This window comes from Hemicordylus capensis, chromosome 4 (assembly GCF_027244095.1).
Source record: "Hemicordylus capensis ecotype Gifberg chromosome 4, rHemCap1.1.pri, whole genome shotgun sequence".
In the NCBI taxonomy this organism is placed as follows: Eukaryota; Metazoa; Chordata; class Lepidosauria; order Squamata; family Cordylidae; genus Hemicordylus; species Hemicordylus capensis.
The window spans coordinates 98,285,089-98,310,265 of record NC_069660.1 but is presented as its reverse complement, the minus strand read 5'-3'; the positions used below and the strand labels follow the sequence as shown (position 1 = coordinate 98,310,265).

General features: G+C 40.7%; 1 protein-coding gene and 1 long non-coding RNA gene across 23 annotated transcripts in view; one reads left to right on the top strand and one right to left on the bottom strand.

Moving 5' to 3' along the window:
* The window catches only part of DAB1 (DAB adaptor protein 1), a 1,026,794-nt gene that overhangs the window by 947,912 nt on the left and 53,705 nt on the right, over window positions 1-25,177 (top strand). For all 22 annotated transcript variants that reach the window (XM_053244289.1, XM_053244273.1, XM_053244275.1 and 19 more), the window contains 5 exons: window positions 12,273-12,404; window positions 14,081-14,200; window positions 15,196-15,234; window positions 17,616-17,681; window positions 23,906-23,965. In XM_053244289.1, the coding sequence (XP_053100264.1) occupies window positions 12,273-12,404; window positions 14,081-14,200; window positions 15,196-15,234; window positions 17,616-17,681; window positions 23,906-23,965 (417 nt within the window). The remainder of the gene's footprint in view (window positions 1-12,272; window positions 12,405-14,080; window positions 14,201-15,195; window positions 15,235-17,615; window positions 17,682-23,905; window positions 23,966-25,177) is intronic.
* LOC128322643 (uncharacterized) overlaps window positions 15,201-25,177 on the bottom strand; it is a 58,474-nt gene continuing 48,497 nt past the window's right edge. Inside the window, exons 4-5 of the long non-coding RNA XR_008305843.1 lie at window positions 17,463-17,655; window positions 15,201-15,247 (exon numbers count right to left, since the gene is read on the bottom strand). This is a non-coding gene — a long non-coding RNA (uncharacterized LOC128322643). The remainder of the gene's footprint in view (window positions 15,248-17,462; window positions 17,656-25,177) is intronic.

The following is a 25,177-nucleotide window of genomic DNA, read 5'->3' as shown; positions in this document are numbered from 1 at the left end:
TAGCTCCTGTGATAACGAAATATGTCTTCTACTCTTTGTTAATTACCTAAAATAGAACAACAGCCTGTTAAAAGCCTCAACATTTTAATGGAGTATTTGAAAGCAAAGACTGGTACTTGAACTATACTTCCAGGTATGTCAAAGGAGTAGTTTTCTTTTTATCCATTTTGAGATTTCATTATAACAAGGTTATAAAATGGTTGTATAATGAAAGAGCTGAAATTAATGGGCCATTTTGCAGTCAGAGGCCCATTCAAAGTTTCAAAACTAAAGCTGCATTTTTGTGACTTTGAAAAATTTATTCTAAAGTTATGGTTCTTGCAAAGTTCACCATATGTGGTACCTGGAGCTTTCCCAGACAGCAGGTTTTACTGCAGGTTTTCTGCGAGGCTTTACTGTGGCTTTGAATTTGCCCCAAAATACTGATTCAAAAAATAGATTTTTTTAACCCCGGATATAAATCAGGCTACACTTACGCGTGATGAAAAACCTGAATTGTGTGCGAAGTGCTACCTGATAGCTTGCAGAGACTTTGGGATAAATTTGGCAGATATGTGAACGCACATCTCAATTCCGGGGGAGATGTGAACTAAAAGCCGGATGTGAAAAACTTCCTGGGTGCCGTATATGATACTTAAGGTATTGTAAATTTATCTAAACTTCCATTAATCAGGTCAGACCTCTTGAAATTTACCTAAAAATCCTGGCTTCCCCCACCTTCCTCTGTGAGTGCATTGTGGTCGCCATTTAAAAAACTAAATAAAACCCTCACCACTGGTTACTCTTGTAAATTGCCATAGAGCCTTTGGAGTCAGGCGGCATAATATGAGAGCCAGCGTGGTGTAGTGGTTAGAGTGCTGGACTAGGACCGGGGAGACCCAAGTTCAAATCCCCATTCAGCCATTATATTAGCTGGGTGACTCTGGGCCAGTCACTTCTCTCTCAGCCTAGCCTACTTCACAGGGTTGTTGTGAAAAAGAAACTTAAGTATGTAGCACACCGCTCTGGGCTCCTTAGAAGAAGAGCGGGATATAAATGTAATAATAATAATACATACGTACGTACGTACGTACATACATACATACAGTGAAGCAAATATTAACCAGCCTTCACAAGCCCCACATTTACTATTAATGAAGGTGGCATGCTAAAATCTGCCTCACCAAGTGCTTGAGTTTAACAATCACACAAGAAAGATATTTTCACCACACAAGCTGCCTGAGGTAAGCGATAGGGGTGTGCCTGGAACTGGCTGGCCAGTTTGAGTATGGACTGGACTCAAACCAAACCAGGCCAGTTTGGTCCGGCACCCCCTTAAACACACACACACACCCCGGTTTGGTCTGGAGGGGAGGTTGCATTCATGAATGTTTTCCGTTTGTTTTTGTTTTGTTTTTAAATTACCTTACTCCCGGGAGTTGCTGGAGGTGGTGGGGGGGTCAGCGGAGGTTCTCCCTCCCCTTGCCGGCTTTCTTTATGCCCCCTTCCAGTTGGTTCGGCTGTCTGTTTGGCCTTTCCTGTTCAGTGCAGCAGCCATTTTGGAAGCCAAACGACCACCGCGCTGAGCAGGGAAGGCCAAAAACTGGCCAAACCAGCCGGAAGGGGGCATAAAGTCAGTGGGAGGAGGGAGAACCTCCACTGACCCCCCTCACCACCTCCAGTAACTCCCCCAAAGGGAGTAAGGTGGGGAAATTTTTTTTTGACAGAAAACGTTCGTGAACCCCCCAAACAGTCGGGGGGTGTTTGGTCCGGGGTCAGACCGAACAGGGGATGGTTCGGTTCGACCCCAGACCGTTGAACCAAACAGGTTTGACGTCGAACTTATCAAACGTCAAACCAGTTCACACATCCCTAGTAAGCGAAGTATCTCGTGTCGTCTAAAGCACCAGGAGGCCTCCACTCCCATTTGTTCCAGCCAAGAGTAGTCCTGTTCTTTAATTAGGGAGGAGTTAGGTATGCTACTACTACTATTACTACTATGTCGACGATGACTACGAATATTTATATACCACTCTTCAATAAAATTCTCAATGCTAGCACTCATTAAGGCCTTTTGGGCCAGACAAGTAACCTTTCTGTGTTCTTGTTTCTGCTTTGGTGTTCAAGGATGAGGAGGAGTCTTCAAAGAGTCTTTTGGATATGACAGATGTGCAACAACCAGATATTTTACAACATTAATGTTGTCCTGGGCTAATTGTAAATTCTGAGTCATGTTTAAAAGGTACTAAGCTTGCTCTCATCCTCATGCAACCTCTTATGTAAAATAAATTGCAAGACAACCGCGTGATCCTATGCAGAGCTGAACCTTCCTAAGCCCCTTCATTTTGAGGGGATTAGGTGCACCTAATTTTGCATAGAATCAGGCTGCAAGTTAGAATTTGATACCTTCCTAATGCTTGCACAGCAGGCCTTAAACAATGGAAGTGAGTGACGAAGAAATTTAATGTATATGAAATAGCTATAACCTGGGGCCCTTATCCAGTTACAGGTATATTCAATAGCTGGATCCACACAGCAGGCCTGGGTAGAGGTTTGAGGTTCCCCCCTCTTATTAAATAGTGCAGGGCTAATTTGGTTCTGAGCCAACTGAGTGAAAAGGGCTTGCTGGTAAGTTTTTCTGTGTCCAGATCAATTGCTGTTTGACAGTGTGATGGTTCAAATCAACATCCATCAGCATTCTAACACATCAGAGTATACAACATAACAAGGCCATTCACACAACCAGGCGGGGCAGTAGGCAGGTAGGGGGGAAGACTGGTGAAACCTTCGCCCCAGACGAGTGCTGGTCTGTTGCTGGGAGCATGGACTGCACTCCCAGATGATCCACACTGCGTGCCACAGCACAGAGACCTAGACAATGCATCCCGGTCTCAGGATATCCCACAATTCACTGCATGATATGCGCAATGCGTTGGGAGATTGCCCCAGGAGTGTCCGTTGTGGCTGAACATAGCCCCAGCAAACAAACAAGTCTTGGAACCCAGGTTAAGGGCTAGCTTGAGCCCTTATAACCGGCTAAGAGCTGGGCTTAAAAGTGGGGCTAGGTGGCGCTGCTCTGCCAGGATCGGGCCTGAGTGGTTCTCACATACAACCTAACCCAGGCTGGGCTTCCCTAGGCTAGGTTAGGGTGTGCATAAGAATAGCCTCAACATTTCATATCTACTGTGCCTAGATAAAAATTACAACTCCATAGATACTAATTCAAAATCTCTTGACAACCATCTTTCTAAACACTCAGTGCTATTAAATACAGACAAGTTGATAACTGTAGGCATGCTCAGTTTACTTCTTAATAGGCTGGTGCAGTTTGCAAGGTAATACATTGGCATCATCAAACATTAGAGATGTAATGATTTCCTAACAGTTAATGAAGGTTCCCAAATAAATTAAAATTATTTCCATCTGCCCCCTCTGCATTGTAGGTGTTATTTTTCCATGCCAGAATAATCTTTATGTCTAATTCCAGAAGTAAGGAGTGCGATCATAGTTTAATTTCTGTACAAACATTGCTTGGCAATCAATAAAGTAACATCAAAGAACTTTGATTTAGTAGGAGCTTGAGATAACATTCTCCATAATATGCAGTTGGGTAGGGAGGATATTTAATTTCACAATTAGAGGAAAGTGTGTAACTTAAGCATGGGGGGGAGGGTGAATCTAATAAATCAATACAATTATATTATGTAAATAAGATCACATCATTAATACACTAGAGAACATGTCCTTATGAAGGATAGTTATCCCCCACTCCAGAATTAACTTACTCTAGACAATATTGTGTGTGTTTGTGTCTGTGTGTGTTTGTGCATGTGCAACACAATAGATAATGTGATATTTTGTATTGGATTATAATCTGTAGGATGATTTGATATTTTGAACCCTAGCGACATCAGGTTTCCTTTAAGACCAGTGCATTTATCTTAGTGAGAAGTTTTCATAATGACTCTTTATATGTAAGTAGAGTCCCAAGCTCAAGCCCTAATGAAGTCTAAAAGAAGTTCATATAGAGAAAGAAATTCTGCTGTGCTGTCTGTCATTGGGTTGTATGAAATCAGTTCAATTCAATTTTATTAAATAGTCACAGATGTATTACAAAATAAAAAGCAGCAAAAGCACCAAATGACAGATTAGCAAAAACATACCAAAAGGTTTAAGAGAAAATATATATAAAATAGCAATATATTATTATTTATTACATTTATTTATTACATGTGTGACTCTGCTGGTTCTTTTGGATCTCTCAGTGGTGTTTGATACTATTGACCATCATAGCCTTCTGGATCGCCTGAGGGAGTTGGGGATAGGGGGCACTGCTTTGCAGTGGTTCCGCTCCTATCTCTCAGGCAGATTCCAGATAGTGGAGCTTCGTGACAGTTGTTCTTCATAGTGGGAGCTATTATATGGAGTCGCTTAGGGCTCCATTCTGTCACCATTGCTTTTTAATATCTACATGAAACCACTAGGTGAGGTCATCAGGAGATTTGGTGCAGGGTGTTATCAGTATGCTGATGACACCCAAATCTATTTCTCCTCCTCCTCCCTCCTCCTCATCATCATCAGGAGATTTGGTGCAGGGTGTTATCAGTATGCTGATGACACCCAAATCTATTTCTCCTTATCATCATCATCATCATCGTCGTCGTCGTCGTCATCATCACGAAATGGCATCCACTCCCTAAATGCCTGCCTACAGGCAGTAACAGGCTGGATAGGGGATAACAAATTGAAGCTGAATCCAAGCGTCGGAGGTGTTCATTGTTGGGGAATGGAATCTGAGGGATGAGTTAGATCTTCCTGTGCTGGATGTGGTTACACTCCCCCAGAAATGCCTTTGGCCTGGCCTTCCAAGGTTTTTAAAATGTTTTTAAGTAATTTAATTGGTTTTAAATTGTATTAAATTTGTTTTTATATTGTTATAAGTAGTGTGTTTTAAATTATTTTTGTTCTTATGTTGGTTTTTTTTTAAACTTACGCTGCCCAGAGCCTCTGGATGTGGTGGTTTATAAATTAAAACAAATAATAATAATAATAACCAAAAACAAACAAACAAAAAATAATAATAATAACCACCCATGACCCAGCCACATAGACAGGACCCAGCCACTCAAAGGCCCATTGCACATGTGTGACAGCCTCCAAAATCACCACCGCAACCCAGGGCAGGCCCAGAAATGGCCGAAGACCACCCAAACCGGGTGATTTTGATAGTAATGGAGGCCGGTGGGGAAGGGGGGACCTCTGGAGACCCCCATGGCCTCAGAGAAACCCCCCAGAAGGGGTAAGTTAAAAATGTTTTTAAATTTGCAAAAACCCCTCCCTGTACCGAACCGGGGGGGAGTGTTAGGGGAGTGCAGAACTGAAACTGGCCCAGTTCGGTTCGAGTCCAGCTTGTTTTTGAAAAGAACCAGGCCAGCCTGTTTGTGCACACCCCTAATCTACATACAGAACAATTTTGCTAAGTGGCCTTCCAGTACGTACATGTGTGATCTGTTCTTCAGACTGAACTCTAATTGCCAAAACCTCTACATAATTTAAAAGGTAATTGTGACAAAGGGAAGCACTGCCTGTTGAAATTTCATCCCTTTGTGTCAATTATCATAAGTCTTTCTTACAGGGGATGCATGGAAAAGCTTTGATCCAGCTCAGGAAATCCTGTCCCATTCCAAATTCTAGCAATACTTCATTTACAAAAACTCCATTGCATCCTATCAAATGCCTTTTCTGCCTCCGTAAAATGCAGGGCATTTAGATCCTTCTGGAAGTAGAGAGACAATACTGATAATTTTCCTAATTTTGGGTAGCATCCAAACTAGTTAGCCATGACTAAACAGCACTGAAATCAATGAGACACGGTAGTCATGATTAACTTACATCCCATCAATTTCAATGGGACTTGGTTATGACAGTCTGGGTAAGAACATAAGAAGAGCCTTGCTGGATCAGGCCAAGGCACATTCCATCCAGCATTCTGCCTCATGCAGCGGCCAATCAGGTGCACTCAGGAAGCCCACAAACAAGGGGGAAAGGACAACTGCTCCTGCCTTGGTGTTCCATAGCTCCTAGTGTTCAGGGTCATGACCAGTGTTCCCTCTAACAGGGATTCCCAGATGTTATTAACTACAACTCTCAGCATCCCCAATTGCAATAGTCTTTGCATTGGTCATGACAGCTCTGATTCTGATGGAAGTATATAATTACCAAGGCTAGTAACTATTGATAGTCCTATCCACTATGGATTTGTCTAATCCCCTTTAAAACTATCTAGATTGGTGGCCATCACCACATCCAGTGGCAGCAAATTCCATAGTTTAACCAAAGGTAAAGTGTGCCGTCAAGTCGATTTCGACTCCTGGGCCCACAGAGCCCTGTGGTTTTGTTTGGTAGAATAATGGAGGGGTTTGCCAGAAGTACTTCCTTTTGTCTGTCCTGGATCTCCCAGGAATGGAATGCTGCCCATTGTCTTTTAATGGAAATTATTTTATAAATCCCATTTGATCTGGGTGTATATTGTCTAAGTTTACTTTGCGCCAAAATTTAATTTTGATATTAAGCAACGCTATCAGTCTTTAAGATCCTATTTCATATAAATCCGTATTTGATCTGGGGTTAAGATTTCAATCACTTTTGTCCAAGTTTTTGCCAGATTTTTGTATGTGTAACTAAGCTGAACAATTTTAATAATAAAGGCACAAGTTCCCTCTCAAATATTTGAAAAGAAATCAACAGAGAAACCATTTGGGCCAGGTACTTTGTTCATTTCTGCTAGTATGAGGATGGCTTCTTTTTAAAACTTCTTTTAAAATGATAGACTCATTTTTCATTGTATATTTTAATTCCCCAGCAAAACCCTGAAAGACTAGATTTTTCAATTGTGTATAGCTTATAATAATATTCAGTAAATTCTTATACTTTATCTCAGTCTTTATATACATTTACTGTTCTCCTCAGGATCACAATGACAATAGCTGCATTTCCTACTAGTATTATTATTATTACTACAATGTTTATTGTCATTACACTTTTTATTATTGCACTTGTTACTGTGCTGGCCTGTATATAATTTTATTGTATAAGCCTTTTTTATTGTATAAGACCATGTAAAAGCCTTTTCAGATACTATACAGAATAAAAAATGCTTTGTTATTTCAAAATGTCATATTATATCTATATATTGTGGCAATTCCCATTGATTGAGTTCCTCAATTATTTTTCACTCTACAGTGTATATAATATAAATATATATGAATAAAATACACATGAATTATATAAATAATTCATAATATTACTGTTAGAAGAACATTATTATAAGCACTACTAAGTCCATTATCCTCCTTCTCTGGACAATAATTATTTAAAAGTGTATAATATGACTCTCTTCTAAACATTCAAAACAGTAAACTTTGAGTTTCCTGATGCTGATGTCAAAAATACAGGTCTTGCAATAAAAAGGAATTTGTGCAACAACAACAAAAAGAAATTTCTTTTTTTGACACATGCTGATGCCAAAAATACAGGATTTACAATAAAAAGGAATTGGTAAGCCCCAGTCCTCTCCCCATACCCTGTTATGGGCCCTGCTCAGGGATGAATGCCCTTCAGTCACTGCCTTTGGTGTAACCTCCACATAGTTGAATAGCCTGCCATCAGAAGGGTCAGGCTCAACAGCAGTCTGGAAAGAAATTGAACCTCCATTGCCCCTCTTCATTTAGCCCTCTTCAGACATCATTAATATGAGCACTACTCATGCTTACATTGGGGGAAATGGGAAGGAAGTCCTGCCCCCCTGCTGTCACTCACCCCCTCCTGCCCATTGAAAATGCTTATGGTGTCCTTTGTCTGAAGGGGAAGGCACTATAAGCTTATTCACCGGTGATCCCATAAGCTGCGACTTTGATTGATTGAGGTTGCAGCTCACAAAATTGCCAGTGAACATGCTTACGGAACCTTCCCTTTCAGACAAACAGTGCTATAAGCATGTTTGTCAGGCAGGAGGGGATGAGTGATAGCAGGGAGATGGGACTTCCTCCCCACTTTCTTCACTGTAAGTGTGAGCTCTACTTGCACTAATAATGTCTGAAGATGGTTCTTCTCTCTGCCAAATTAAGGGCTAATGGTACTTCTCAGCAGCAGGCTCATGGCCTCTCTTTGGAAATCAGTACTCATGAAAACCATTTTTTTATTAAATTGGCAAGCAGTTTTGCAAGATGTAATCATTGTAATATGTTGCCCACTGTTACGACCAGATTAAAAAGCCTGTAGCTGAACTATCTAAGAAGTTTATATTTGTAAAATATATGGTCTAATTCGAAGCTTTGAGCCCATTCATACAACCCGTCGAGTAGCAAGGCAGGTGGAGGGGGAGCAGGATTCAACCTACCTTCCCTCAGACGATCCCTATTGCTCTGTTTGGTGCACAAGTTGTATGCCCACACGACCTGTGCTGCCGGGAGCAGTGCGGATGACTACCCACACTGCTCCCAGCCGTGCAGAGCAACAGAGGCCTGGATTCGTTATCCTGACCTCCACATATCCTATAAGGCACAGCATGACAAACACAATACCTTGGGAGGTTCCACCGTCTAGGTGCTCATCTCCCTGGCTCCAGGGAGCTGAGGAGACACACAAGCCCAGCAGCCTTAGAGCTGGACTTGAGAGTGGGGTTAGGCTGGACAGAGGAGCACCAGGATCTGCATGGATCCCAGCACTCCACACAGGCTAAGCTGCTCATGAAAATAGCCTCTTTGTTTTAGTTTCTGCTGAAGATTTGGCTTCTTAATTTCATTTTGCTTTGTTAAGTAAAATGATTATGGTATTAAGACGCGTAGAAAAGGATGTTTTGTTTGCACCTTTGTTTAAGTTGCTCTTCTTAGACTGCCTTTGAGAGGAGTTGCAGTTTTATCAGCTCGTTTTATATTAGGGTATACAACCTAATGATGCAGAAGGATTTCTAAGGATGTTGTTTGTCGTTGAGCTTTTTACTGCATTTTGTAGAGCTTTATAAAATGTTCACATAATTCAAACACCTGAGGTCCACAAAGGTTGTGAAATCAAAGCATTTTTGTCTTTTCACATATAATACCTGCAAAAAAAAGAGAGATTGCTATCCCAAAATGCTAATCAAATGCTAATTAAATAATGCTAATTAAACCAAAGCTTCTTTTTTGTACGTTAAGGAAAAGGAAATCTGTGCAGATAATACCACTGTTTGTCACATATAAACATTTATGTGCTGGTGCAGTAAGCCTTTCACTAGGCTATTAAGCAGCGAGATAACAGTTTGTGTGTCCTTCAGTCAAACTTGCAGCTACAATACAGTTTTATTGAGAATCCAATCCAGTCCACTGTACAGAGTCTGAGCACTGAATTGGTGCTAAACTCCCAATTCCAGTGCAAAGTTATGCCACACTACTGCTTGTCCTGAATAGGAGAGCAGGAATTAGTAGCACAGTTGGGTTCTCCCAGGCAAGAAGATGGTATTTTCAAGGGTTACCAATGTCTACTGCCGTGTCTATGCTTTGTTTAAAGTGGGAAAAATTAGAGTCAAATGGGCGCAGAACCGTGAACAACAAAAGTCCTGCGGGACTGTGGCCATGGAGTTCACGTACTGGAGGGGGAATAAAGAGAACTGGCCGACCCCACACAGAGCATCTGTGCACTCTTTGGGGCCGGTGGTTACCTCTCCCCCCGCTTTCTGCCCCAGTCTCTGCTTCATAACCACAGCCGGCCTGTGCCGGGCCCAGCCGCCTCTCCTCCCCACCGCCACTTCTGCCCCCCCCTTCTTTCCCCCCTCCTGGGCCTTGCCTCCACGGCCGGGCTGGGCCTGCTGCTGCCTCTGGCCTCCATGGCCAGCCCACCGCCGCCACGGCAACCAATCCTCCTGGGTGCACCTCAGCCAATCAGGCGCCTCCACTGCCCAGCCAATCAGCTGGGCACTGGGACGCACATTCCAAGGCACACCCAGGAGAATTAAATATATAGATGGAGGTGTGACTTTGAAAACAAAGAGTTATTTTATTGAGGGATAATAGGGACACAGGAAATGAAAAATCTTGCAGCACATTTACCCAGTTACAGTACTGGTAAGGGGGATAGAGGCTTGAGACTGAAAGAACAGAGAACAAGAAAAAGTGTTTGTCATAGCTACCTGAATCTAGCTGTGGGAATCTTTCTTTTCGGGGAATGCAAGCATAAAGCGAGCGCATTGGATACATGCGCACTACATGGAGTGCAGAGTTGGATGGTGTGTGTAACTTGCATAATTTTGATAACAGGAGGGAGGAAATGAGGTTGACAGGTTCACGTAACCTTGAGCTTATCAAAGTGAAGAAGAGAGCTTGTATTCCTTTCCCATTTGTCTCTTTTCAGCTCTAATTGGGTCTGTCCCACGTCTCTCTTTGCCTATGCTCTAATGCAATCAGAAGGGCATTTTCTCTGGCTTGCTGCAGTTTGTTTATTTATTTGTTCAATTCCTAAAGTGGATCAGGGTGGTTTTAATTTTTAAAAAATCATAAAACAATTAAAAAATTTTAAAAAATTAAATCAGATTAAAATTAAAACAAGACATCATTAAAAGCCAGGCTATAAAGATGGGTCTTTAAGGCTCTCCTGAAGGCCTCCAAGGAAGATAAATCCTCATATCCACGAGGAGCACGTTCTACAACCTAGGGGCGACAACTAAGAAGGCCCGATCCCAGGTTGTCACCAGATGAACTGATGGCACCTAAAGATGGACCCCTCTTGATTATCTTAATGAGTGGTGGGGATCTTGTAGAGAAAGGCACTCTGTCAGGTAACCCAGATGTAAGCTTAATGAGTCATGATGAATGAATCATTAAGCTTAATGATTATCTTAATGAGTGGTGGGGATCTTGTAGAGAAAGGCACTCTGTCAGGTAACCCAGAACTAAGCCATTCATCATCCAAAACAGGAAATTCTATCCCATCTTGCAGATTACAACCCCCAGTAATGAGTACCTCTGTCTTGCTTGGATTCAGCTTCAGTTTATTATCCCTCATCCAGCCCATTACTGATGGGCAGTTCTTTGCACATGAACCTGGAAAGCACTTTTTAGAAGTGCTTGCCAGAACAACCTTTTGTCTGGAATGTCTTGCCAGAAGAACCTTTTGTCTGGAATGCAGCCAGCATTTCTCTCCCAAACGAGCTAGGATAGGGAATGGCTGGAAGGATAAGGTTTAGTAACACTGTAACACCCCCAAAATGATGTCATAAGTGTGGCTAGTAACACAAGAGCTTATTGAATGTTATCTAATAGTTGCTTTCTATGCCTCATCGTTACATGGTTGTTGCCTCTGCTTCATCATGGTTGCAGATGACAATGGTAAAGTCAGTAACTAACAACAACCTCTTGGCCACATCTCTGGGAGCTTTCAGTGTGGCCCACCTAATCTACATAGTGCCCAGCTGGAGATGTTCCTACAACAATGTAGAAGCAACTGCCCTGCCACAGTTTGTACTTCAAGGTGGTTCTCTAGCTCTGGAGTCACTCAGGAGCCCTTTATGAACAGTCAGTTGGGTACCATGAACATGCATGGGAGTGGGGAGTAGCATTGTCCTAGAAGGCTCTGCCCTGACCTATACTCTTTGAAGAGAGCCATGTACACATGTACAGTTATGAAATTAAATAAACATGAGTAGGCCAGAAGTAGAATCACAATCATGATACTACTCTCTTCAGACACTATCTTTGTTCCTTGGCTGAAATGCTGTAAGGGATTAAAGAATGTGAAGGGAGATTGTTATTTCACAAGCTGTTTGATTATCTATGCCCACAGGGCCCCAATGTTGGCGGGGGGGGAGGGGGGGACAAACTATTATTTAAGGGCCTCAAGAGCGAAATAGTCAAGAAGCCTGAAGTGACAGATGGAAAAGGCTTATGATATAATCATCTTCTTGAACCTCAATTGGAAATAGGATTGGACTACATATTATCTAATTGGAAACAAAGCACAGAAAGAAACACTTAAACAACAATGATGGTTAATGTGGTCAAATCAGTTGGAAATAGTCTTTGAAGAATGTGCATTGAAATGTGTGTCCTGAAATAAGTGTACTATTCTTGGTGACCCCGTTGTCATTCAGATATCTCAACCACCCTGAGCCATTTTTGGAAGGTTGGTATATAAATCGAATAAGTAAGTAAGTAAGTAGAGCTAAATTTCAGCGGTTTGCCACACTCACAATGAGAACTTCAGTTAAAAGTGAAAAGTGCTTTTTAATATTTTCCTTTCTTTTCTATTCTGTTTTTTAACAGCTACTACAGCACCATCATGCAGTTCATGAAATTTCATACATTGCAAAGGATATCACAGACCACCGGGCCTTCGGTTACGTGTGCGGAAAAGAAGGGAATCATAGATTTGTGGCAATAAAAACAGCCCAGGCAGTAAGTATCAAGATTATTATCATTTTCTATAGTTTAACTCAATTTGATAGCTCTGTCTAGAACACTGCTGTTTTGAAAGGGCAGCCTGCAAGCATTGTTTATGCAGTTTTTAATGCTGTCAGAAGTGCCTGCATAAATGTTCTGCGATGACAGTTTAGCAATACCAGTCTTAGAAAGAAAGGAATACAATTCACCCTTCTCAGTTTTTCTCTCTCAGTGTATTCCTTCTAATTAGTAATTATTTTCCTTTCTAATTAAACTGGATACATTGGCTGAATACAAATAAGTTCACTTAGGCTCCTAGACTCATTTAGATAGAAAATGATGGAAAACAAATAGCTATTTTGCATAGTCTACGCTCATTTCATTGTATTAGAATGAAAACCTCTAATAAATATAAGCAATGCCTTTTATGCTCATAATTATAATTACCATTAATCTGCAAATATAATTAGCTTATATAGAATGAACCTTTGCCTAGTTAAAATTTGTGGCTAGACCAATATAAACAAGGTACAAATGAATTCTGTGTGAAAGTATTTTGCTTTTGCTTTTTTGCTTTTTTAAGATGCCTAGGGCTGCAGTCCTAAGAACCCAATTTACGAATCAAGTTAAGCTAGAGAACCTGTATTGATATGGATTTAGTCACATTGATTTCTGGCTCAGGTAATATATATTCATGATAGGCTCCATTGTGGCTGATGTAGGCCATCTTTGAAAAAATTTTGACTTTGAGATCTCACTCCAGGCTCAAGAATACTAGTATTTCACCCAATGAAATCTTCTGGACCAAACTGATCCAAATACAAGAATACTAGCTTGTGATGAGCAAACACTCCTTGGCTCATTTTGAAATAATGCCAATATTGCTTTCTTTGATCATTTCTTTCTGGATGACTATTTGGAAAAAGCTTGCCTTGAAGTTCTCTTCCAGCTCATAAGGTTGGAGGATGCATGCTGATGGTGCGACACACATGCATATTATTTATACCCACCCCTCAGCACCAACCATGGTGGAGAGCCACGGAATTCAGCCCCTCCACCCACCCATCCATACAAACACACCCAGGAGCAAGAGAGGGTTGGAGATCTGGGTGGGTAGGAACTACTTCATAAAACATTTACATGGAAACTATCATAAGAACTGCCCTAAATATTACTATTTATAGTATTTATATACCACTTTTCAATGACAAGTTCTCAGGCAATTTACATAGAAAAAGAATAAAGAGAAGATGGCTCCCTGCCCCCAAAGGGCTCACAGTCTAAAAATAGAGAAGGTACTTATCAAACAAAAGACTGGTTAGTCTAGTGGTGTAATTCACAACAAAGTTAACAGCAAAACGTGATCATTAAATAACTTTTGTTCGTGTAGCTACAAAGTCAGAATGGCTTATTGACTTACATAGAGTATATGACTTTACAAGGGATATACTGCATTCCATGAGGTCATTCACACAATCAAAAAATTGTGTTCTACCCAGGCGAGAGAGCTGAGTGTGCTCCCAATTTTCAACGGTGTGGAAGCAAGGTAAGAGGACAACCTGGCTAGAAGTGATTGTGTGGAAGCAAGGCAGGAGGAAAAGATACCCAGGGTTTCCTCCCAAGGAACATATTTTGTTAGCTATACTTTCTCACATTTTAAAAATGACTCATAGTTCCTGTTTTTCATGTAGGCAGAGCCTGTAATTCTGGACTTGCGAGACCTCTTTCAACTCATTTATGAACTGAAACAAAGGGAAGAGCTGGAGAAAAAGGCACAAAAAGATAAGCAGTGTGAACAAGCAGTATATCAGGTATCTAACTAATCTTGGTAGACATGTGCATTGGTATGGTGACAGAGCAACTGCTGAGAATGCAGAGTGTTGTGTAAAGACAGCCTAGGAACAAAGCATAAGGGCGATTCCCTTTTCCAGAAAATAGACTGTTTGAATCGTGCAAGCTGATTCTAAGATCTGTACCATTGGTGCCAGTGGATGGATTCCATGATGTGGAGCATTGGTAACTTTGGATGGATTCCGTAATGTGGAGCATTGGTAGCTACCCTCCTTGAGTGGGATACAGCAACGGTGATGGTGGTGGGTAGGTTGCTGTGGGTTCACAGAGGGGCTGCTCCCAAAAACTAGGGATGTGGACACACTCAGCTGCTGCTCTCTCTCAAGGTTTGCTTGTCAAAAATATATTTTCCAAGCCCACCCTGGCTTGCCCTAGCCACCGTAGATAGGTAATGTAGTCACCTAAGACTTTGATAGCTTTCACTTGCTCATCAAGGTAGTCAGATTCCAGGAAGTTACACATATGTAGGTCTCCATTGTCACCTGCTAGTCGATGCGATCCAGCAGGGTCTTGTTCACGTTCCTCTCCAGCTGATAAGCATTTTACATGATCAGTTCCTGTGTATGAGGATGACTGCTATCAATATCGAAGATTCAACTGTGATTTTAAAAAGCAACATTAACTCAGATGAGAACATTCACTATTTAAAACAGTCACATCTCCTATAAAATTGTTCTTTTAAATGTGCAATTTATGAGATTTAAGATGGGAGATTTTCAGATATGTGTGTTGCTTCATGTTCTATAGGATACAGTACAGGTTTGAACAGAAGTTAACGTACACAATCCTGCAAATGTGCATAATTCAAAATCTGTATTCAGAATCTATTGCTATACTATACTTACTGTACAGTGTGTATTTTCTTTGCTGTCCTTTAATAAAGAATATAGCTCTTATACATCTGCTGTTTATATTCTTTCCCTTTTGTCTCTTATCCTCTACTTCTTTGCGGTAGACAATTTTGGAAGAAGATGTAGAAGATCCTGTTTACCAGGTAATTTCTGAAACTATACCAAAAAAGTTTCAGAAATAGTTAGGAATCTTTACTCCAATAGAACTGCAGTGCTTTAAAAAATCTTATAGATACCCAATAAGGCAACAATGAAAACCATAAAATATCTGCAAAACATTGATTTCTGAGAAGCATTCTTAATACTAAACAGAACACTAAAAGTAATACATTCAACATGTCTTTAAAATTAGGATTTGATGACTGAAAAAAGATTTTCTACAAAGATATTTATATTTTTTTAGATTTGTGACAACTCATCTCCATTTAGAGAGTTGACAACTATAATCAACTTTATTTCAGGTTAGCATCTTCTTTAAGAAGTTTTAACTTCAAGATAAACTCTTTCTCTGAATTAATCTCATGGACTTTGGAAGTCAGTTTGAGAACTGCAGTTGCCTAGCAAGCTTAGAAGTCTTCACTATCAGAATCAAGGAGAAGTGATTGAGAATAATTCTGTTTATTTATGTCCAATAACTGTGACAGTTATTTAGAAGTCATGAGCTGCTAGAGCTACTCATTCTAAAGTTATATTTCATTCACCAGCTATTGTGTTAATGTTTCACTTGAAGGAGGGACTATAGTTTTCAAAAGTGAAGGATCTTGAGCATGTAGGAATTTAGAGTATTTGTTAATACAAACTTATTTGACAGGATGGATAACCCAGAACTGAAAGCTTGTAAAGACAGATTATTTACAAATACCTCGTTTCAGATTCCCAGGTCTAATATGAGAACACTGAAGCCTAGTACAAATGCCGCATTGCAATATCTTAATCATGATTAAAAGACTGACAGCAGGTCATGGGCTGGCATGCTCACCTCACTCTCCAGTCTAGCGTGGATTTTCTGTTCCCCCTTTTTCCTAGCTTTAACCATGATTTAGTATTACGTATGCACTGGTACTAATGATAACTAGAATTCCCATCATAGTCAAGGTTTGAAACCAGAACTTGAACATTGTTTGCAAACCCTGGTTAAGAGGGAACTTGCTTATCATTAAACATGATTAGCACCAGTACATACTTAGCAATAAGCTATGACGAAGGCCAGGAAAGGAAGGGGGTATTCATGCTAGCCATGTATGAGAACAGAGCAATTTTTTTTACCCATGGTTAAGGAATTAGCTGTATTACGTTTGTGTTGATCCTACGCAAAGCTTCGATGTTGCCAGATCCAATTCCTCAAAACAAAATTCCAGCCATTTAAAATTATGCAGCTGGCTTTTAAAAATGCTTTAGTTGAATGTTCAAAACATGAGCATTAGAAACACATGGGCACTTAGAAAAGAATATGTGCTTGAACATATCCCTTTTGGAAAGGTGATACACATATATTTCAGATCTTTGGCCCCATTTCCAGTGTCTGACCCTACACATTCTTTACGTATGCACTGGTACTAATGATAACTAGAATTCCCATCATAGTCAAGGTTTGAAACCAGAACTTGAACATTGTTTGCAAACCCTGGTTAAGAGGGAACTTGCTTATCATTAAACATGATTAGCACCAGTACATACTTAGCAATAAGCTATGACGAAGGCCAGGAAAGGAAGGGGGTATTCATGCTAGCCATGTATGAGAACAGAGCAATTTTTTTTACCCATGGTTAAGGAATTAGCTGTATTACGTTTGTGTTGATCCTACGCAAAGCTTCGATGTTGCCAGATCCAATTCCTCAAAACAAAATTCCAGCCATTTAAAATTATGCAGCTGGTTTTTAAAAATGCTTTAGTTGAATGTTCAAAACATGAGCATTAGAAACACATGGGCACTTAGAAAAGAATATGTGCTTGAACATATCCCTTTTGGAAAGGTGATACACATATATTTCAGATCTTTGGCCCCATTTCCAGTGTCTGACCCTACACATTCTTTCAGAAATAGTTTTGTGTGATGTCCTGCTTATGTTACAGTTTCAAAAACAGCAGGAAAAGCAGTTCCTTATAATAAACTGTAAGGTGAAGATTAACTCATTTCATCTGTTCATCTCCCTGCTTCCTTCAAACAGGTTAAAGGACTGTATGTAGCCTAGAGGCTTCTTTATCATACCACAGAAGTCCGCAGTAAATTCCCAGTAGCTTCTTGTGGAAACAGAATGGAATATTTGGTTGTATCTTTCTTGAAAAATCAGCAGGAAACTTGTCCAAAGACAATTAGCCAAGTTCCATGTCTCCTTTATTTCTCTTTTATATAAAAAGTTACATTATACACCTTTCAGCAAAAGTCAATTGCTCCTGTGCCAGCTTATACTTTGAACCCGTTTCTTTACTGCTTGTCTATGGTTATTTCTTCTGAAGTTCCAAATTGCCTTTTTTCCTTTCTGTTTCATCTCTGACCTTTCCTCTTTGGCTGCTGATGTAATAGTACATTGTATTTGAGGCTGGACATGAGCCAATCCGTGAGCCTGAAACAGAAGAAAACATTTATCAGGTATATAATTGCTACATCTGTGTTCTCATTGCCTGCAGCAGTCATTAAAGCATGTTCTTTAGACCAAAGTTCCTTTTAAGCATTTTAATTTATTCTAAATTCATGCATTCCATTTCATACTCATTCAGGTTCAGGTATGGTGTCACTTCCCTATTAACCTCTTCTTTTTTCAGGCTTTTTTTGAATGTATCGGAATTTTGTATTAACCTAAGAGACACTATAAATACTGGCCGACATGTTCTGCAGTGTGATGTGGGTGTTTTTGATCTGCCTGTACTGTTGAAGTCTCCTAAGGAACCACTGGGGGTCTTACGCTTTTGCATGGAAGTGCAAATACTTAGTGGCACACCTACATTCCAGGAGCACTACTTGAAAACAATGTAAGTAGTGCTTCTGTTGTGTGGGTGCATTACTTTAAGTATTAGCGCTCTTGCTCAAAAGTTCAAGACATCATGTTCCTAAGGAACAAGACAAGGAGGCTGTTCTCATGAGCAGCCAAACCCAGGATGAAGCAGCCAAGCCTGGGCTTGCCTGCCCCTGAGAACCTCCAGGATCTGCATGGATCTCGGTGATGCTTTGACACCAAACCCAGCTCTGAAGCCCGGCTCTTAGCCATGGTTAAGGGCGCTAATGCACCCAGCTCCCAGGAATGTGTGTTAGCGTGAGCTGCTTGCAGCTGACACAGAGATGGGTGCCTAGAGTGCTCATCCCCATGCGGAATCCCCCAGTGCAATGTGCTCAGTGTGTGGTGCACTGTGGGATTCCCAGAGACCGGGACAATGGTTCCTGGCCTCTTTCAAATCTTTATTGTTACGGTCATTCGACCAGCAAAACACTAAGTACAAAGGCTTTATGTAAAAGTGAGCTTTACATAAAAACGAACTTGGTCAAATAAAATAATAAACTGTTGAAACATAAAACAGAACCATAACACCCAAGTTCATCCGTTACATAAAACAGAGGGCTCCATGCATTGTAATAATCTAAAATTTAAATCAATCCAACCCCCTATCTCGCTTCTCAACATTTCTTATCCTAGTCTTGTTAGCCAAAAAACAATACTTCTCCACGTTGTAAGATATTACATCCCAACGGAGTTCCTGGCCTCTGTTTAACCACGTTGCCAGGAGCAGTGCAGATAGTCATCCGCGCGGCTCCCAGCAGCACTAGTCCTGTCGGCACGCAGCTTGCGCACCGCAGGGGCTCGGAGCAGTCATCGGGGGGAAGCTCGGTTGAAGCCTGCCTCCCTCCTCGCCCGCCTGCGCAGTCATATGAATAGCCGCAGGGGGTCCTTAGGAGCATGCAGCAGCGAGGGTGCCTCAGAAACACCCAAATTATTCTAAAGAACATGTCAGCCACTATAAAATTACACAATTCACACAAAAACACTGTGTTCTTGGTTCAGTTTTCATTGGATACTCTGGGCGGGATCAGACCTAGCATGGGAACTTGGTTGAAGCTGAGCTCTCTCAGCCATAGGAACACACACTCTCCCCACCATCCCTGCACGAGCCTCTATTTCCTTTCTATGTTAGGACATGCTGAGATCTGAACCCAAGAGTAAGTTAATTTGAGATCTCAGATTATCTAAAGAAAGTACCTAAGAATAAGGTGAGATTGGTGGGTTTGGACATTACGACCAAATCCAGTTTATCCTACTTAGAACAAAAGCAGAGGCTTGCATAGGGAGGGGAGGGGAAAGTGCACGCTCCCAGGGCTGAGGGAGGTTGTGTGGAGCTCAGCTTTAGCAGAGGTTCCATGCTAAACGTAAACTAATCCATTGTTGATATTCTTTTCTGTATTCTTTTCAACAAAATTGGTATTTTTCCCTTCAAGTGTGGTCTCTGATGGCAGTGTAAAATAGCTTTTTGGGTGCATATTCCTGAGGAAGATGTAGCTCAGATTAGGCCAGCAATACCATATATCTTAGTGCTTAGTGTACTTGCTGTTACTTAATAAATATTCAATAGTGTTGAGCCAATTTAGCAATGTGAGAAAATAAATTTGTGTTCATTTAATATGATCACAAATATCCTTTAAATATCATTTAAATTTGTGTTCATTTAACAATATTAACATGTATGGCTACTAAGAATGAAAACATCGGGCGTGGGGGCATCCCAATCACTATGAATAGATTTTGACTAGACTAATCTAACACAGATTTTGACTAGACTAATCTAACACAGTGTTAATGATGTTTGCGATCTGAGCTGAATTCTGGGCATCGTGTGACATTTATGCCAGGTTACATTCACCCTAATTCACCAAGGCTGCAGTCCTGTGCACATGTGCATGGGAGAGATTCCTTTTTAGACTAATATGATTTGCTTTCTCAGTCTTTCAAATAGATCCATAAAAGTTGCTAGTGTTTGGTTTGGTTTTTGGCCTAAAAACAAAGCAGCTCTTCTGTCATTTCTGTTCCTGGTCATTTAGAGGCAATTCTTACTTTCCACAAGCAATAAGGCAAGTGTTTATTTGCAAGCCAGAATAAATGCTTTCAGAATTAGGGTAAGAATCCCATGGGAGACATCCTTTCTTCTCCTTTCTTCAGTGCTGAGCAACTCGGGAGTTTTCTGATTCAATTTCCCTGAAGTTTTTCATGTTTTATTGCTCATAAAATATAGACTCTAAGTCCAATTGTCCTGACATTTTGGTAAATATGCAGTAGGTAACAAGCCTTATCATCTGCTGTAATTTGGTAAAGATTGGTCAAAAAAATGTATGAGACATACTTGTTTAAAATTTCTTGTAAGTAACCTAAAATAGCATGAATGTTACTCAGCATCACATCTGTACTAAAAAAAATCAGCTCTGTAGTAGATTATGCAGCCACATAATGGTGCAGCAGGGAAGCAACCAGCCTAGAGAGCAGGAGGCTGTTGGTTCAAATCCCTGCTGGTGTGTTTCCTAGAACATGGGAAACTCTTATATCAGGCAGCAGCAATATAGGAAGGTGCTGAAAGGCATCATCTCATACTGTGCAGAAGATGGCAATGGTAAACCACTCCTGTATTCTACCAAGAAAAGCACATGGCTCTGGGGTCTCCAGGAGTCGACACCGACTCAACGGCACAGTCTTTCCTAGTAGATTATGTGCTTGGGTCTTTTAAAAACTATAACTTGCATCACTGTTTGAATTCCCCATTTTAAATTCTAATTTGGGCAGAATTATCTCAGGCACTTGAGTTTTTGGCTTGACCATTCTCCCTTTACAAAATATATTGGCTGACATCCAGACTAATACAGCACTCATGCTGATAGCACTGCACTAGTCTGGTGTGTACATGTGATTTTTGTTGATCTACTCTTCACTCTGAAGCCCACTGAGTCTGCCAAAAATATGTTCCTGAGGGCTATGTGAACCTCAGGGACATATTTTCAGCAAGCACAGTGGCCTTTAGAGTGAAGGGGACATTGACAAAAATGCTTCTCTACCCTAGCACCAGCACAGTATTAGCAGCAGGAGTGCTGCATTAGTCTGGATGTCAGTTGATATCTCAGTCTCCACCTACCTCCAACTTATACTGATAGCATCTGAGAGAGTACACTACCAGAAGAGTTTTTGTGTTTTTTACTCTTTTTTCCATATTGCTACCTGCAGTAGCAGATTAAAAAGTCTTTGAAGATGTCATAACCGTTCCCAGTATGGGATTCTTTCTACTCACTATGTTTCTTAAATCTTGAATCCTGCACCTGTTTTATTATAGATTAAAGCAACATGTCATCTGTTGCCATGTTTTTTCTGTCTAGCATGAGACAGGAAATTATCCCAGGTCATAATTTAGATACTTTAGACATTGTCATATATTGTCCTGCCTTTTAAATTTACCTTCTGAATAGTCACAATTTGCTTTCTTGTTTTATGTCCAGATTCACCTTGCTAGAAATACATGTACCTTAAAATTTAATTGTATCTCCAGTAATCCCCAGCATAGATACAAAAATATTTCTTAAGATTTAGATGTTAAATTTGTGAGGTACACATACTTCTGGTGAAGAGAATCTGGATGTGAAATAAGAAGGCAAAGTGTGACTACATAGAGGGTAAATTTTAAAGGGCAGGATAATATATGACAGTATCTAAAGTGTGTTAAGATGAGGTGGCAATGAAGTGTATTAAGATGAGGTGGCAATGAAGGAGACTACATTAAGTTTCAGTTTCCATAGTTTGTACACTACATGAGTAAAAGTGGGACTCGGCTTAAGTCTCATCATAAGCTAATGGTTTTAATGTATTGTAATATCATTAGAGAGTGACACATTCAGGTTTATAAAAGGACTCTTGCACACAAGCTTAATGATGGCAACTTAAATGTATCTGTAGAAGAATTGTGATGGTGAAGTCAGAATCAGGGAAAGCGTTTCAAGCATAATGGGGAAAGCTGAAAGCATTAATCAGTGCTTTAACATCTGTAAGATGTTCTGTTAGACTACTGGAAGATATAGGAAAGCAAAGAATGGAAGTCAGAAAGGAAGGGCAGAACTATGAAAGGCACAAAAAGACAAAAAGATTTGACACTGGGATAGAAAAGAAAGGTCCATTGCTACAAATGAAGGAAGAAGTTAGTGTAAGGTAGAAGATAAGTAGAACAGAGAAATCAAAAGGTGAAAATGATATGAGACTGGTAGGTTGATATTCAGTTCTATAGTTAGTGGGATGTAAAATGGACACATCTCTTTTTTGCAAGTTCACAGCAGCAAGAGTACCTGATTTACAAATCACTAGAACTCATTACTTTCTAAAATGTAATCCAGGAAAATTAGTGTGAGATAGCTATTAGGGATGTGCACAGAACCATGGCTGGGCAGTTCGAAGGCAGTGGCTTTAAGGGTGGGGGAGGGTACATTTACCCCTCCTGCTGCTTTTCCCCCGCCGGCACTTGTTGCTGTTAAAAGCCTTCGGGGCAGCAGCGTACCTCCCTGCTACCCTGTTGCCCTCCTTGGCCGGAGGTGGCCGGAAGTATCAGGCACATATGTGTCTGCCGCATGTGCATGCACGGCAGAAGGGCGTGCACACCATAGGTGCACGCTCGCCTGGTACTTCCAGCCACTTCCAGCAACGAGGAGGGCAACGGGGCGGCAAGGAGGTACACTGCCGCTCCATAGGCTTTTAACAGCAATGAGCCCCGGCGGGGGGAAAGCAGCAGGAAGGGTAAGTGCACCCTCCCCCGCCCTTAAAGCAGCACCCTCACCATCGAACTTCGAACCCATCCCGTGTTCGAACCTGTTCGGAGGCCTGTAAAAGGGCCTCCGAACAGGTTCGTGCACATCCCTAAAAACTAAAACTTTCAAAAGTGGTTAAAATGTGAACCTGTCTATTGCAAATATGTATCTGAAATGAAAATGTAAAAACCATTCAATCCTTGTTCAGGTGTACAGTATGCCAACTGAAATTCCCATTCCACCCCCCACCCCTTTACCAGCCTGTAACCCTGCCCTTCCAAGGGCACAGCGTTTGAAATCTCTGATTAGAACTAGTGTTCCTAGGAATGGAAAAGATCTCTTCCTGGAAAGACATTTGTCTTTTCAGACTAACATTGTACTCGTAGCGAGCCAGGAAACAGGGCTATATCTTATGGTTACCAAACACATGAAAAGGAATTAAATTTTGACAGCTAAGATAGTTATCCATCTTGCTAGTTGTATCCATGTAAATCCATGTAAATGATAGCAATAGCAATAGCACTTACATTTATATACCGCTCTATAGCCGGAGCTCTCTAAGCGGTTTACAATGATTTAGCATATTGCCCCCAACATTCTGGGTACTCATTTTACCGACCTCAGAAGGATGGAAGGCTGAGTCAACCTTGAGCCCCTGGTCAGGATCGAACTTGTAACCTTCTGGTTACAGGGCGGCAGTTTTACCACTGCGCCACCAGGGGCTCTTCTTATGGTTTGTTTGTGGGGGAGCCTTTTTCTTTGGCAGACATATCTTATTTGACAGAAGTACCACTAAAAAGACTGGATATCTCATCTGTCCAGATCGCTGCCTGCAAGAAACACCATAGTCACCACCTCTGAACTGGGGGAGGTCAGGAGTATGCACTTGGGGGCTGCTTCCGATTTTCAGTAAGGGGAATCTGACTAATTTGCTATAATGTAAGAAGATTACCATTTGTACAAGCAGCAGTCATACTCAGAAGCCCTCAGACTGTTAGATACAGCTCCTAGTTTTTCTGCTTTTATAATACTCATTACATTTTTGTTTATCTTTTCAGGTTCCTACTAGCCAAAAGAAGGAAGGTGTTTATGATGTGCCAAAAAGTCAACCTGTAAGTGTAAGTACATAGCAAGGGGAACAGATTTGCTCTAATTCTTCCACACTCACAGGTTTGTGTGATTAAAATTTTGCAGATTTATCATAGCAAATAGCCACAGCAGATCATATATACAGACTGCTTCCTTGCTTTGGTGACACATATACTCGAAAACAATCATGCAGACCACTTATTTATGCAAACGCACAAGCATCCACAACTCTTTCTTACTACTACTTGTACAATTCAAAATAATTGTATTAAATTACCAAGGACACTCTGGATAATAATAATTTTGGGGATAAATACTAATAAATGAACTACAGATCATTGAATGGAAATAATGGAAAGAAACCTGGACCTCAGTCTACTACAAGTCGTTGATATTTACTGAACTATAACACCTACCCAATACCCATGTTTCTGTATAAACCGAGGAAGAGACATTCATTGTTTTTAAAATTAAATTTAGGAACAACATAGGCAACAGAAGCAGTGGACATAAATCATACAGTCAAGTTAGTATTTTGCTTTTCTACAAATCTAAAAAATAAGGAAATCAGGCATATATTAACATGTATAGGATATTCAATTACCATTTGGTTTTATTGCTCTTTTTTCTTATACACAGGTCTCTTCGTCTTCAAGACACTTGCCTTCATTTTACCCAATTTATTACTTTTCTCTATTAAATAACAGTCTAAAATTCAATTTGTGGCCAGATTACCCAGTTTGCCTCTATCTGATTTAGATATCCAAGGACACTTACTTTATTAATAGTAGACCTTGCTCACATGAATGTCTAATGACTTTGTCTAAATGGCTTAAACAACAGAGAAGCATTCCCTTACTCTCTTTGCATCTGACTCGCTGTCCTGCAACTGCTGCTGATTTAAAACAGTACTCATTACCATTTTGGGGAGGTCAGCATTAGCAAGGTTGTTTTCTTGTTATGCTGCAGTATATGGATGTCCTAGTTAATCTTCTAGATAGTATAAAAATTGGAGAGTGGAAATAAATGTTGTATAACAACCACAAACCTGTGTATGGTACAAAATTAATTTGATGTCTGGACTGAGCTTGGATACTGTGCCACATGATGAGGTCATTCATACAATCAAAAACTGAGGCTGTTCTCACACAAGCAGCCAAGCCCAGGCTTGGGCATCCAGGAGAACCACCAGGATCCATGCGGATCCCAGCAGAGCCGCAGTACCAAACCCAGTGCTGAAG